The sequence below is a fragment of the Vicia villosa genome, unplaced genomic scaffold (genome assembly GCF_029867415.1).
Source record: "Vicia villosa cultivar HV-30 ecotype Madison, WI unplaced genomic scaffold, Vvil1.0 ctg.000256F_1_1, whole genome shotgun sequence".
NCBI classification, from domain to species: Eukaryota; Viridiplantae; Streptophyta; class Magnoliopsida; order Fabales; family Fabaceae; genus Vicia; species Vicia villosa.
The window spans coordinates 430,110-445,637 of NW_026705109.1; the positions used below are offsets into that span (position 1 = coordinate 430,110).

General features: G+C 33.9%; 2 protein-coding genes across 2 annotated transcripts; one reads left to right on the plus strand and one right to left on the minus strand.

The window, feature by feature from the left end:
• The first annotated feature begins 1,807 nt into the window (after positions 1 to 1,807).
• On the plus strand, positions 1,808 to 5,332 carry LOC131626062 (cyclin-D1-1-like). Its single transcript, XM_058896878.1, has 6 exons — positions 1,808 to 2,246; positions 2,517 to 2,603; positions 3,343 to 3,441; positions 3,547 to 3,748; positions 4,122 to 4,252; positions 4,336 to 5,332. Exons 1-6 carry the CDS (start codon positions 1,809 to 1,811, stop codon positions 4,579 to 4,581), a joined length of 1,203 nt encoding a protein of 400 aa, XP_058752861.1. The 5' UTR covers position 1,808; the 3' UTR covers positions 4,582 to 5,332.
• Positions 5,333 to 12,664: 7,332 nt separating this feature from the next.
• Positions 12,665 to 15,219, minus strand: LOC131626049 (uncharacterized). The gene is made up of 3 exons (XM_058896866.1): positions 15,193 to 15,219; positions 12,793 to 14,469; positions 12,665 to 12,688 (listed from the first exon to the last, which is right to left on the minus strand). The coding sequence occupies exons 1-3, from the start codon at positions 15,217 to 15,219 to the stop codon at positions 12,665 to 12,667; spliced, it is 1,728 nt and encodes a 575-aa protein (XP_058752849.1).
• Between the last annotated feature and the right edge of the window lie 309 nt (positions 15,220 to 15,528).

Below are 15,528 nucleotides of genomic sequence, written 5' to 3' on the forward strand. Positions count from 1 at the left end.
ATTACGAAATCATTCCCCTTCCACCCAAAAACTCTAATATTCCCAGATTAAAACACGAACTCAATTACGGGTTTGTTCCCTATTGACATACAACAATCTAATACACATTTACACATCAACTCATCATTATTTGCATCATATACACATCAATACAAACACACCAAAGGAAACAACATGGTTTTGCAAATACAACAACACATTCATCATACTCATGCAATCCAATTCAGAATTTCATCAATCTATTACACAAACACACACTTACAATTATACAATACCCATGACAATCAAATTCCCACATACCAACCATTATACAATCCCTTTAGAGAGTTGAAACCCCACCATAACCATAGATTGATGGTTTCCAAGCTTGAGCTTTTCTCCTATTCTTTTATGGAAATCTTCCCCAAGCCCCAACTTCTCTTCTCACTCTTTTTCCTCTTCTCCAATGTTACGATCGTTCCAAAAATATGATTATTCTCTCTACTTCTTTTTTTACTAGAATAACCCTTAGACCCCTATTATGGTCTCCCTTCCTTACCATATGCAATGACCATCTTGTCCTCATTATCTCTACTAATTTCCTCCAATTTTAATTATTAAAATACTTCTAACAATTATTCTTAAATTCAAACAATTTCCAATTAAATTATTTAAATAATCTTCAACTAAATTATTTAAATAAATAATTACTTATAGTTATCAAATAATTTCACCACTACCCACAACATATTGTCACGACACACATTATTCCACAAAATCACCCATATTCACCAATAATGCCTAATTAATCAATTAAATAATTAATTATAATTTTCGGGGTGTTACAACTTTCATACCCAATTCAAAAATAGACTAGAATGTAAATAGTCCTTTAAAAATGAGGTTTAAAAAGACGAATTTCTTTTAGAGTGAGAGAATGGAATGTACAATTTTAAACAAATATTTAGTCCGTAGGTCCCTTAACTTAATTTAATGTTCCGCTTTAGTCCATAAACTAAAAACGTTGCAATTTAATCCCTTAACTTCACTTTTGATACTATATTTGGTCATTTCCGTCAAATTCTAAAAAAAAAAATATATAGTGAAAGACTAAAGATCTAACTATAATTCAACATTTATACTATAAAATAGATTTTTCACTTAAATTTCTCTAATTAACGTTGTTATTAACAATTTGTAATATTAAACTGTAAATATGTTATTAACCATTACTTTTTTTACAAAGGGTCTGTTTAGTAAAAATAGCGGTTGACTGATAAGCTAGCTGATAGTATATAACTTATGACTGATGGCTGATGACTGATGACTTATAGCTTATAGCGGATGGTTGAGACTGATAGCTTATAAGCTCATTGAAGTGTTTGGGAAAATTATAAATGTAAAATGACATAAAAAATATTTAATATATAATTATTTTATTTTAAATTAAAATAAATTATAAGGGTTAAAAATGGATTTTAATTGAAATAATAAGGATAAAAAATGAAGAAAAAGTAATAAGCTATAAGACATAAGCTAAAACGTTATTTGAAATAGCGTCTGAAAAATAAGCTATAAGCTAGTAAAATAAGCTATAAGCTCGTGATGAAAAATTATCATATGAGCTTATAAGACATAAGACATAAACTATAAGCTCGAAAACATGTCTTACCAAACAGAGCAAAAATCAACAAATATTTTCGGTTAATAAGAATAATAATAAGTTAAAAACAAAATCAGTTCTTTCTTTTTTGAAAAATATAATAAAAATAGTAATAGAAAACAAAAAACCCCACGGAGGCCGCGCATATTTATAGTGTAACAAACTGATGCATAGCCTTGCAACCAAGACAGTATCTCTCTTCACCAACCACTCCCTTCCATACTCAAACACTCACCCCCCCTGTCCCTACAAACCCTCCATCCCGCCGGCGATTCCCCGATCGTTTCCGGCAACTCAAAATGCTAAACCAATGAATGAAGAGCCAACACCGGCTATCCTCATGCCTCTCTCTTGCGTCTCCGACTGTGACCTCCTCTGCGGAGAAGACACATCCGAAGTCCTCACCGGAGATTCAACTGAATACTCCTCCGATCTCGATTCATCGTCGCGGTCGTCGTCATTATTCGCGGAGGAGGAGGAATCCATTGCCGTTTTCATAGAACACGAGCGTAAGTTCGTCCCTGGATTCGATTACCTCTCAAGATTCCAATCTCGTTCTCTAGATGCCAACGCCAGAGAAGAATCAGTTGCATGGATTCTCAAGGTAAATCAAACCAATATCACCATAAGAATAACCCTCTGTTTCACTCATATTACATTAATGCCACTCACCGCACTCGTGCTTCACGCTAAAATGCACCGCGTGCGCTGCCGTAACCGTTTTTTCGTTCAGAGTTATACGTCTTATAATTACCGGTTCACGGCGTCGATGAATCATTGTTATATTATTATTATTATTATTATTATTATTATTAATTATTAATCATTATTAATTTTATTATTATTCATTTAATGTGAATCGGGTGGTTAACAGGTACATGCGTACTATGGTTTTCAGCCGTTGACGGGGTACCTTTCCGTTAACTATATGGATCGGTTTTTGGATTCTAGAACTTTACCGGTGAGCTCTCATTTTTTGGCGGCTTTGCCGTTGTTAATGCACATGTGTTGCGATACTGATTACGATAGTTCCCGTGTAAATTAATCACTATCCGATATTGATATCTTTCGATATCGTTTTATCGGAGCAGTTTTCACGGGTTTTTATCACTACTACTATTGATGATTTCTAAACTTCTAGAAAAAATATGCAATGAAATATTTCATATGCGGTGTTGACTTTTCAAACTTTGAAAGTCTATGAATGTTTGAAGCAATAAATTTTCACAACTAATTTTTTATTTTTGGAGGCATCTTTGGTAGAAAATGATGTTTTGATGAGTGTTGAAAATTGAAGGACGCTCCCAATATCATTATAATGCGACTTTGACATATTTTCGAGAAAATGATAGTCTCGGTGTGGTTGTTGACACTTCGCGCTTTTAAAGGAATGCTAAATATGATGATGCATGTGATGTTGATAAAAGTTTGATGTTGAGTTATGCTAAATTATTTCAACTTATGATGTGTGTATCCCAATTTTAGAAAAATTCTTATTTATGGCAAAAGTGTACAAGTATTTATACTGCAAAAATACTGTATAAATATACAAGTAGCGTGAGTGTATTTTGCAATATATACTGGGATTATGACAGGTGCTTCCGTCTTTTCTTCATGTCACGTGAATTATTTGAGCCAAAAAGTTTGCAAAGAATTAGTGGATTTCTACTTTTAATTGAACAATGATTACCATATTACAGGAATCAAATGGATGGCCTCTGCAACTTCTATCAGTTGCATGTTTGTCTTTAGCAGCAAAGATGGAGGAACCCCTGGTTCCTTCTCTCTTGGACCTTCAGGTATAAACTAATAAATGATTAGAATTTAGAACCCCAAGTTCATTTGGCATCTCAATACATGTAGGGATGATTCGTGATACTTATTGGGTGTTATGTAAACTGCAGGTAGAAGGTGCCAAATACATATTTCAACCAAGAACGATTTTAAGAATGGAGCTACTTGTTCTAACTGTGTTGGATTGGAGGCTAAGATCAGTCACCCCACTTAGCTTCCTTAGTTTCTTTGCGTGCAAACTAGATTCAACTGGAGCATTCACTGACTTCCTCATTTCACGTGCTACAGAAATCATCTTATCTAATATCCAAGGTAAATTTATTCACTTTCACAGTGCTAGAAAATGTAGTTAAGAAAATAGATTTTTTGTTACTCCAATAACCTTGATATTGTGCAATTGTGGTAATAATGTGGTCGCAATTATGATAGAGATGGATCTCTTTTTGCGAGGTGCCAAGGTTAATGAGTTTCTTGATTGAATACTCTAGTCTTACTTATAAGGGAAAGTTTATTTTTTAGATTCATTGAATAATTTATATATCCGATCTATTATATTGACCTCAATGTTCATGAATTTTCAAATCGTAATTACAATTGCAGACCTGAAATATTAAAAACTATGACGATTACTATATTGAGAGTTTTCAATGTTAATGAGTTTCCTGTTTGAATATTTTGTTTGCAGAAGCTGGCTTTCTTGCCTACAGGCCATCGTGCATTGCTGCAGCTGCAATACTCTCTGCAGCTAATGAAATTCCTAATTGGTCTTTTATTAAGCCTGAACATGCTGAGTCATGGTGCGAGGGCCTAAGAAAAGTAAGTATAGTAAATTATGACTCAAAATAAAAAATTATGGATTTATTTATATGTTTACCAAAATACATATCTGTTTGTTACAGGAAAAAATTATAGGGTGCTATGAGTTGATGCAAGAAGCCGTGGTAAGCAATAACCAAAGAAATCCACCTAAAGTATTGCCACAGCTGCGAGTTACAACTCGAACCCGAAGGTGGTCCAATGTCTCATCATCATCATCATCATCTCCATCTTCCTCCTCTTCACTCTCTTTCTCATTATCTTATAAAAAAAGGAAATTAAATAGTAACTGCTTCTGGGTAGATGATGACAAAGGAAACCCCGAGTGAAGAGAAAAAAACATAAATAATAAAGGAACAAGAGGAAATAAGGTGGACCAGTCTGTCCAGAAACCTCAACATATTTTAGAGGGATTTTGCAATGAAAATTTGACAATATAAGTATATGTATGTATAATGTATGAGAGTTTGATGGGTTTGGAGAGTACTAGTAATTAACTAGTATTTTTTCTTTTATGTTTTGAGGGTATGTATCCCAATTCAATGGGTGTGCAGAGATTCCCTAGGGGAAGTTGATTTTGGAACACACATTTCTTGCTACAGAGAAAAAGAGTGTGTGAGAGTGAAGAAAATAGAGATAGATGAATTCCATGTTGGTGATAGGAATTCAAAGGTTACATTGATTATAGACGAATGAGATGAAAGATGGTGGGTCAGTGCTCTAGAAACAAGGAAGAAAAAAAGCAGAGCATGCATCAAATGGGGGATGAAAACTCTGAAAATTTGAGCTGTTTTTGACTTGTTATGTGAAGGGATTTATGAGTGAAGTTTCTTTTCTTGGCGCCACTCACTCTCAAGTCTCTACAATACAAAACATCTACATTTCTATGGATTTTTCCTATGGTACGTGTGAAGATGGATTTGGCACGTGCCAATCACTAGTGTTTGTGTGATTTTTTTACTTCTCTTTTTTTGGCCAAGAGGTTTGGCCTAACTATACAAGACTCCATTATTTGGTGTCAAACGCGTGATGGGAAACACGTGTATATAGTTTTTTTTATATATACTTTTAAATTTTTTATTTGTTTTCAAGAAGAGGTGAACTCTCTTTACATAGTGGCCTAATTGGCTTTGAAAATGGAGAGGTGAAAAGGTCTTTGGGGCCTGATCCTTGTGCATTGTGTATTCAATTCAATAATAATATCAATGTGGATTTGATACATTTCTGAATTTTTCACCTTTTTTCTTCTCATTCTTAAATAAATCATGTGATTTCATGGGCTCATTGTGACCCCTATGTAGTTTGGAAGTTATGTATATGATAAGATACGAAGCTACATCCATATGTATCTCAAAATGTACAATTTGAATTATTTGTTCTACTTGCATCCCACTGAAAAATCTCTTGTATTATTGGGTTTTCCTAGCTTTAGCACATGATTCTGATTTAAGTACTTTGTTGGTTTGTCATTTGTTCTTATTACTGACTCAAAAGTTAGTATAAGACACTTTATGGAATCTAGTGATGCAAATTTCTGAAGTGGATTAACTATTTGGTCCCACTACCCATAACATGGCCAATAACAGTTATGATTCCATGTCATTTTATCAAGTATTTGCATATCCATGTACTCATTCACTCTTAGGATCTTCATGTGTGGATTATTTACCATACCACAAACATTTTTCTTAAAACAATCATACAATGATGATTATTATAAATAGATGGCTTTTACACCAATAGGAAGAAGACTATTAACTCCTACTAATGCGCGAGAAAGATAGAAGAACAAAGTCTCGTTAATGCAACTCAGTTGGTAGCAGTGTAAAAACATTCAACTGCATGAGCTTGTAAAGTTAGAAGAGCAAAAGCATAAAAAAGAACAAATCTCATAAAGGTTACTTTTAAGTAGAGAGAATAAACATAGCTTGTAATTCAGCCCCATTTGCCCGACACAAGGTATATTATTTTTCCATGCAGTAACACTAACACTTTCCACCATAGCTTTTTCTTTTCTCCCAGAGTGACTTTGCAGAAAAGTAACAACAATGCATGTTGTCATTTCTTATGCAATCTTAATTATCACCCTTACGTCTGCATGACCACCATATATAAATGTAACTGCTTTCTAGTTAAGTCCAAATGTGGATCCCCCAACCCAACGTGTCTTAGGGCACTTGTCAATTTTAATAAGAAACGCCAATTAATTAAAGTTGGCTGCTACTTATTCAATCAATATTGCATTTTCTTATCAGACAGACGCTCTGGCTTGGGTCCATTGAAATTTTAATTTAGATATAAATTGTTAGTAATTGTGAAAACCAAACAATTGAAATGGATTGGTGATGATATCTACACGTTAACAAATACAATTTTTTAACTTAAATTAGAGATTCATGTGAGATGAGACAAACAAGCGTGCTTTTGAATTATAAGACTAATAGGACAGATATTAGGACAGACATTGGGGGGAACGGCAATAATATCAATATGAATTTGATTATATAAAGACTGGCTGCTCCTCTTGCTAACTAAGGGTCACCCTTTTGTAAAGATAAAATATAGTTTTGCAATATATAAGGGGTAAAAATACAAATTCACATCCTGATTCCTGAAAAAAGTTTAAATTTTTCAATATTTTCAAAGTATTACAAAAAAATAGTTATATTCTTTAATTGTTCCTTGATGAAAACTTATTATATAGAAATTAAAGTCTAATTTGGAGCATTTACCCTTAAGTCAAGTGATAGTTGAGTTTGATGTTTTCTCAAAACCGTAGATGACTAATTAAGAGTATTTTGTTGGACTCCCGTCCACTGAATTTATCATATTGTTAATTTATTTGATGATTGAGTTGATTTCTTAACAATTGTTTTGGCTTTATTGCATTTTTACATTCGTGCTGACATCTTTTAAAATACATGACTCATTAATCTTGTGACTTGATATTTGTGTTTTCGTCTATAGTGTTATTCACATTCTATCATCTATGTGAAGTTGTGAACAAGTCATCATCCAAAAGGTAAAGATTTTCATCCTTGTTCCCAATGAGGAATCCTCGGATTGAGTTGGAGGCGGTGTCACTACCCTCATTGACTATATAAAATTTTTCTAAACCAAGACCTAATTTTGAAAAATGTGAGCAATTAACCTTCGAAGACGTGATAATCAACTTTCAACTGTCTATGCTATCTATTCACACAAAAATTTTAATGCATGAATTAATTTTTTTAAGAAGATTGATTGGTCATTCATAAATCCTAAGACTATATGAAAGCACGTCTTGTAAGACCGATTAGACCTATTGAAACTGATAGATTTGTTAAGTTTTTTTTTCTATTTAAAAAGATTGATATAACTTAATAACTAACTAATTTGAAAGATCAATCTTATCATTTACCGGCAGAAATTCAATTAAGGTTAAAAACCTAATTAAAGTCAGAACAAAATTATTTATAAACTATTCCAACATAAATAAAAGTTATAGAAGAACACACTCTTATGCCATTAACCTTCACTGCCAAATCAATCTTTGAGTTTTTTCTTTTCCCTTTTAGATATGATATGAATGGCATACAAGATATGAATGGTTGCTACCAATTCCACAAATTGGGGCCTGAGGCCAAACGTGATGCCATTTCATTGGCCACAAAAAGTGAGAGAATGAGAATTTGGATTTTATCATGCCATTAGGCTCCCACCAAAATCCTCCAAATCACGAGGGCCAAATAGTTTACATTAAAGTTTGGGTTATTTTGATCACGACTTTCTCTACCTTATAATTTACTTATTATTATGGCATGTGTAGAAATGAATGAACATAGTAATTATGGTCACCAATCATCAAATTTTATAAATTTTGTACTAACCATAAGCATTTTGCTCACCTATTAGAAGATGCCATGTGCACCAACATAGTAATGGGGATCAATTAAGCACTAAGATTGCTTCCTTTTTATTTTTGTCTTATAAAGGTGTACACTAAGGTTCCTTTACACCTCTTGCTTCTTTATCTTGCATTAAAGAATTAAGCTTCATTTATTTGAAAACAAAAATGGCCTTAAAGGGAGAATGAGTGAGGAATCCTAAGTATATAATAAAAAAGACAACAATACTTTTTTCCTCTCAAGAAATGTAGAATCTTGCTTTTATCCCTTCTTTTTGTTAGGAATTTGGAATTTTCAGCTTTTGTTGGCCATGACAAAAGGATGAGGAGCCATGTTGGAAATTAATTTAAAATCATTTGGTTGTAAAATGAACCATGGTGTGGCTGCTAAAAGTTTTACTAAGGCTGGCCCCTTGAGAGTTAATGGTTCAAAAGTGAGAATGATGTGAATTACTATATATGGTTTTTTGAGGATTTGATGTTGAATACAAGAGATAGCACTAGTGTCAAGTCCTTGTGCACTCATTATCCCCATTTCATAACACATTTGCACGTATCATTTGATGAATTTAAGTGATTCATTTAATTAATTACTTGGGGTTATGGAACACATTTCAACGTATCCTAAATTAATCATAAACTAACGAGACCATGAAAATGACGACATTCGAAGAAGAATACCGAATTTGATTTTTGGCAAAAACAACGCTTGACCAGTGCACGTGCCTCCGTAACACGAGTCAGATTAGTCGATCTACTGGGTAGATCAGAACCGGTGCGAAAGAAAAAAAAAATTAATCCTAAACTAGAAAATATGAATAGGCACAGATATATTTAATTTATTTTTTTATATTGTATGTAAATCGGAACCGGTGCAAAAGAAAAAAAATTAATCCTAAACTAAAAAATATGAATAGAGTCTTGCACATATGTATTTAATTTATTTTTTATATTGTATGTAAATGAAATAATTAAAATAACTTTTAGATATGACTTTATCATTGTAGAATTAAATTGTTTTTGTAAAAAGTAAAATTGCTTTATATAAATGATACATATGACTATTATATTATAAATTTTATTATTTTAATATTAAGAAATTGATATTTGAAATAATATACTTTTGTATTTGTTAGGATTTAAATTTGTGAACTAAAAAAAAAACTCAATACGTGATTTTGCTTTTTTGAGAAATCGTGAATTTTAAGAAATATACTCAGTTAACTAATTATATTTAGTTGGAGTGATTCTTACGTCATTAGAATTTTTAGTTCAAAATAAGTTTTAAATTCACATCTTTTAAAATATTTCTTATAGTAAGAATAAAATGTTGTAATGAATTAAATTTCGAGTATGTTAATGATATATAAAAAAATGATATATGTATTATATTGTATTTGAGTTTTTGCAAAGTGATTTTAATATCAAATGTTAAAACTAACAAATGACTTGTCATGAGAGTATTTATTTTTTATTTTGTTTTAAATAGATGAAAGAGTAGTATAATATTTTATTTTTTAAAAAATAAATAAACTAAAATTATTTTAGACATATGATATGAAAAAGATATGTAAAATTTATTTTATTTTAATTTTATTAATTAAAAAGTAATGCAAGGAAATAGAAATATTATTTTATAAATTTTATAAAGTTTTATGAGAATATATAATTAATTATTAGGTTAATATATTTTTGCATTTTTAATTTACAATTAAAAAATAATTGTAAGAAAAATAGAAATATTGTTTTATAAGTTTTATGAAAATATATAAGTAGTTATTATGCTAATATATTTTTTGTATTTGTCAGGATTCAAACTTGTGATCTCAAGTAGAAACTCCATGTGATTTTGACTTTTGAAAAGTGAAGATAAATTTTAAAAGATGCCACATTGAATTATGAGTGATGTGGGAAAAACGGTTTTATATGAAAAATATATTGAGAATCAATTTTAATATATAATAGATTATGGTTCATGTTTAAATATAAACATACATTACAAGTTAGTCGAAATCGGCAAGTAGACGAATGTCATACAATATTCTCTCAGGTGAAGGAAGTTTAAGTAAGTATAAAAGCATTTGAATGCAAGCCAATCTAGTCTTTCTCAAATCACACTAAGATTGTGAAGTTGTTAGATTGAGTCAAAGCTTAATAAAACTGGAAAATTTGGCAGTTTACTCGTGTTCCTTATTTATACCACCACTAGTCAAAATTAATATTGATAAGGAGCCATATTATTAGAAAATAGTGCATGCATTGATTAGAGAAACATGACTTGCGGTGTAAGAAGAAAGGGAACCCCGAAAGTTTGGCTCCATGTATCCGTAATAGTGGGAAAAAATCTTGTATTATTCATGTAATCACCCGAACAAAACTAAAATTTGTAAGCCACTTGTCAATTTGATTAGTAGGATTTATGTTTGCCTATAAATATTACATTTGTAAATTTTTCTCAAACACATGTAATCAATCAAAAAAGTTTTTTACATTTTTATCCCTTTATCGTTTTTTTTTTACTTTACTCTTTTACATTTTTAATTCAATAGCTTAAAATATCCAAAATTCTTACTTAACACTCTTTGGAGGAGTTAAGGAATCCATAGTCGAGAGAAAAATTATTTCATCAGCGAAATTGTGTGAAGAAAAATAAACCACAACTGCGAGTTATTACCTGATACATTGATTAACTTTCAAGTTCGGCGAAAAATTTAACTAGCCCAGTGGAACACTCCATATAAGAACTACCATCCGCGTGTGCATTTTCATTCAATAAAAGCCTCAACAATATGTATCAACCATCATCATCTTTATCCAAGAGGTCAGACCAACATAGACCTAACAACCCTTCACTTACATTAGAATTCTTATAATTTTAGCTCCTCTCAATGCTCTTAAAGATACATCAGTCAATTCACATGATGACCCAATACTTATGACTTGTCTTTCATTAAACAATAACGCGGATCAATGTGATTCTAGGTACAACTGTCCATAATAATTAGATGATCGTATTAGTTTTGTTGATAACAACATTTTATGTAAAATGAAGTTCATTGAAGTCTTTGTCTATCAATGATCAAGATGCTTTTGTAAGATCAAATATAAAGTCACCTTAATGATGACAACACCTTATGTAAAACGAAGTTCATTGAAGTCTTCATCTATCAATGGTCAAGATAATTGTGTGAGATCAAATGTAAACCCACATTAATTGTGAAATATTGGATCGAACTCTAGTATGGTCGAAGGATAGCTTATTGGTTCGATAGTTCGACATGGTTAAGCATGAAGTCGAAGGTTGCTTACATGCTGGTGTCGAAGTGTGCATGCTGTAGTCGAAGATGGTTCGAGCATGCAAGTGTCGAAGATGCTAGGGTTGTTAGCATGTTAAATTAGGTTTTAGTGTTTAAACCCTAATTTGTTAAGTTAGCTTGTTTATTAAGTTGGCATGTGTAATGGGCCTTGTGGAAAAAGCCCATTAGTTAGTATGTTAGGTTTTATTATAAATAGCATACTAGTCTCTCATCATTGTATACAGCAAATCCTAATTTAGGGTGAGAGAGGTTATTTGTTATTCTTGTAGACTTGTAATCTTGTTTTCTAAGAGAAAGTAAAAGAATAACAGTTATAACAAATTTTTGTGTTCTTCTTCTTCCTTGTTCTTTATTCTTCCCTTGTTTTATACTTTTTTCTTGGCATTGAATTCACAACAAATTGGTGCGGTGAGCGTGGAGAAGATGCCTTCAACAAATATGAGATTGAAAAGTTCACCGGAGTGAACGATTTCGGTCTGTGGTGCTTGAAGATGAAAGCCCTACTGGTTCAGTAGGGTTGCTTGGAAGCGTTGAAGGGAGAGGCAGCCATGAATGTTGAATTAACAGCAACGGAGAAGACGACTATGGTCGAGAAAGCACACAGCGCAATTTTGTTGAGCCTTGGTGATAAGGTTTTCAGATAGGTATCAAAGGAGACGACGACATCAGGGTTATGGGTGAAACTTGAAAGTTTGTATATGACCAAATCGTCTGTAGTAACCGGCCAAACCCAAGAAACTTCTAATCTCGGTAGTTGACTTTGGAGTCTCCCATTGTAACACAGCATCTACCTTAGATGGGTCTACAGCAATGCCACTACCAGATATGACATGTCCCAGAAAACTGACTTCTTTCAACCAAAATTCACACTTGGACAACTTCGCATAGAACTTCCTTTGTTTCAACACTTGCAATACCGTCCTCAAATGATCCACATGTTCTTCTTCTGACTTAGAATATATCAGGATGACGTCTATGAACACTACGACAAACTGATCCAAATACTCTCGAAAGATACGGTTCATATACTCCATGAATACTCCCGGCGCATTAGTAACACCGAAAGGCATCACAGAATATTCATAATGTCCATACCTCGTTCTGAACGCCGTCTTCTGAATATCTTCATTTCTTACTTTAATCTGATGATAACCCGATCTCAGATCAATCTTGCTAAATACACTGGCACCCACCAATTGGTCCACCAAATCATCTATCCTTGGTAGCGGATACCTGTTCTTAATCGTTACTTTATTCAACTGTCTGTAATCAACACAGAGCCTCATACTTCCATCTTTCTTCTTTACCAACAGCAATGGAGCTCCCCATGGTGATACACTCGGTCTGACAAACTTCTTCTCCAGTAAGTCTTCTAATTGCTTCTTTAATTCTGCCAATTCAGATGCAGACATTCTGTACGGTGCCATAGAAACAGGTCTGGTACCAGGTACAAGATCAATTGCAAATTCAACCTCTCTTTCTGGCGGTACATCAGGAATCTCATCAGGGTAAACTTCAGGAAACTCACGCACCACCTGCAACTCATCAATTATAGCTTGATTCTCAATTGACAATGTTGCCATCAATGAGAACATCTCAACTTCTTCCTTCAGCAACTGTCTTAATTTCTTTGGTGACACCAAATCAGCTTCTTCCTCTTCAGCAGTTGAAAACCTCACAGTCTTGCTATAACAATTAATATGAACATAGTTATACTCTAACCAGTTCATCCCCAAAATTACATCCAACCCACTTAACGGCAAACAAACTAAATCAACATCAAAGTCCCTGTCGAAGATCGACAACGGACACTTCAAACAAACAAGAGATGTAGTCACATATCCTTTAGCTGGAACCTCAACTACCATCTCGCCATTCATCGAAGATAGCACAAGACCCAACTTTTCAACACATTCAGCAGCAATAAAACAATGAGTAGCACCAGTATCGATAATAGTAATTAAAGGCATACTATTGATGAAGCAAGTACCTCTAATGAGTCTGTCCTCAGTGCTTGTCTGAGTACCAGCCAATGCGAACACCTTACCACCAGCTTGTGCCTTCTTTGATTTCTGACATTGACTTCCAATGTGTCCTTCTTCACCGCAATTAAAACAAACCACTTCTTTATGTCTACATTCAGACATCATATGACCAGTCTTGCCACAACGGAAACACTTCTTAACGTCATCAGTGCAGTAAGTACTTTTGTGACCAGCCTTGCCACATTTAAAACACACAATCGAGGCAGGAGCACCTCCCCCACTTGTTCTCTGGCCCGGAGCAGCTCTTTGTTTGCCCTTACCAGCTGGAGTGTCATAAGGCTTGCCACGTTGCTGACTTTGCTTACCTCTTCTATCACTGACAATCTTATAGTGAGCAGCATTATCTTCCTCAAAGATTCTGCAGCTGTCTACCAAGTTAGGGAAAACGCGGATCTGCTGATACCCTATAGCCTTCTTGATCTCAGAGCGTAACCCATTTTCAAACTTAACGCATTTTGAAAACTCTGCACCCTCTCCATCATAGTATGGATAAAATTTGGCCAATCCAGTGAACTTTGCAGCATAGTCAGTCACTGACATGTTCCCTTGTTTCAGTTCGTGGAACTCGATTTCCTTCTTGCCACTGACACTCTCAGGATAGTACTTCCTCAGGAATTCTCTTCGGAACACGTCCCAAGTGATCTCTTCACCTGCAGCTTCTAGTCTAGGACGTGTTGCTAGCCACCAGTCGTCAGCTTCGACTGCTAGCATATGCGTCCCATAGCGAACTTTTTGAGCCTGAGTACAATCCATTACACGAAAGATCCTCTCGATCTCTTTCAACCACTCTAGGGCTCCATCGGGTTCGTGCTTGCCTTTGAAGACCGGGGGGTTCTCCCTCTGGAAAGTAGCCAAACTGCGAGACCCAGTATTCTCACCAGCATTAGGTTGATGTTCCAGAGCTTGAGCCATAGCCTCCAAAGCAGCAGCAGTCGCAGCATCGTTTTTTCCAGCCATTTCAACTAAACACTGCAACAGAAACATAGTTTAGATAACGAGATTAACAATACTCGATTTGTTAGTGACTCAACTACTTGGTCGGACGGACCGACCTTCTCTGATACCATTTGTAACACCCCACTTTCCCATATCGAAAATAAACGAATTATAAATACATAAATAATCAGAGTAATACGAGTAGGATGTCACATCTTCTAAACAATTCACAATAACATCACTTTATTTAATATTCATTAAATTAGAATATCCTATACTGCAGCGGAATTCAAAACAACTTATTAATTCTCATGGCACCACGGCCCCAACAAATAAATCATATCCACTAAACAGGTGGTCCAACAATAATGTCAAAATCAAGATACGTAACAATTTAACATTTAACTGAAAGGAAAACAAAACAAAGCGTATCCCAACATCCCCGCGTTACGTATCAGAGCGACTCCTAAGACTCGATCAGGTAACACTCGAGAAATCCAAGCACTACTCTGGTACCTGGTTATCTGTACTCCCGAAGAAGCACAGACACAACAACAGAAAAGGGGTGAGAATTACATTCAATAAATATACAGTGAAATATCACATGGTTAAGGAGTAGTATCTACGCCACACACAAACACAATCATAAACAGATTCTCACACCATCAATCACACAACCACATCATTACATGACATTTACAAACAGTCAGATGAATGAAAATGTAACTATCGACTCTACATGCATGTGGTACCAACAGGGCATAAGCCCTCAACAGATGCCATTATATTAGAGGCAATAACAAGGCATAAGCCTTCAACAATGCCAATACAGGCCAACAATAGAGCATAAGCCCTCAACGACATATGTATGCAATATAGACATCCAATCAACACAATTAAACAACACAAGGCTTCAGCCTTCAACTCATTGCCATTTAGGCTATCAACCAGCTCAACAACATGCAACTATAATTTTATTATTTTGTAGTTACATTCACAACAGTCAACAAAAACTTATCACAATATTTTATGTCCAAAGCATAACTCTTACAGTCTCTCTCTGTTTACCTAAGTCCTACAGTTTAAGTAACT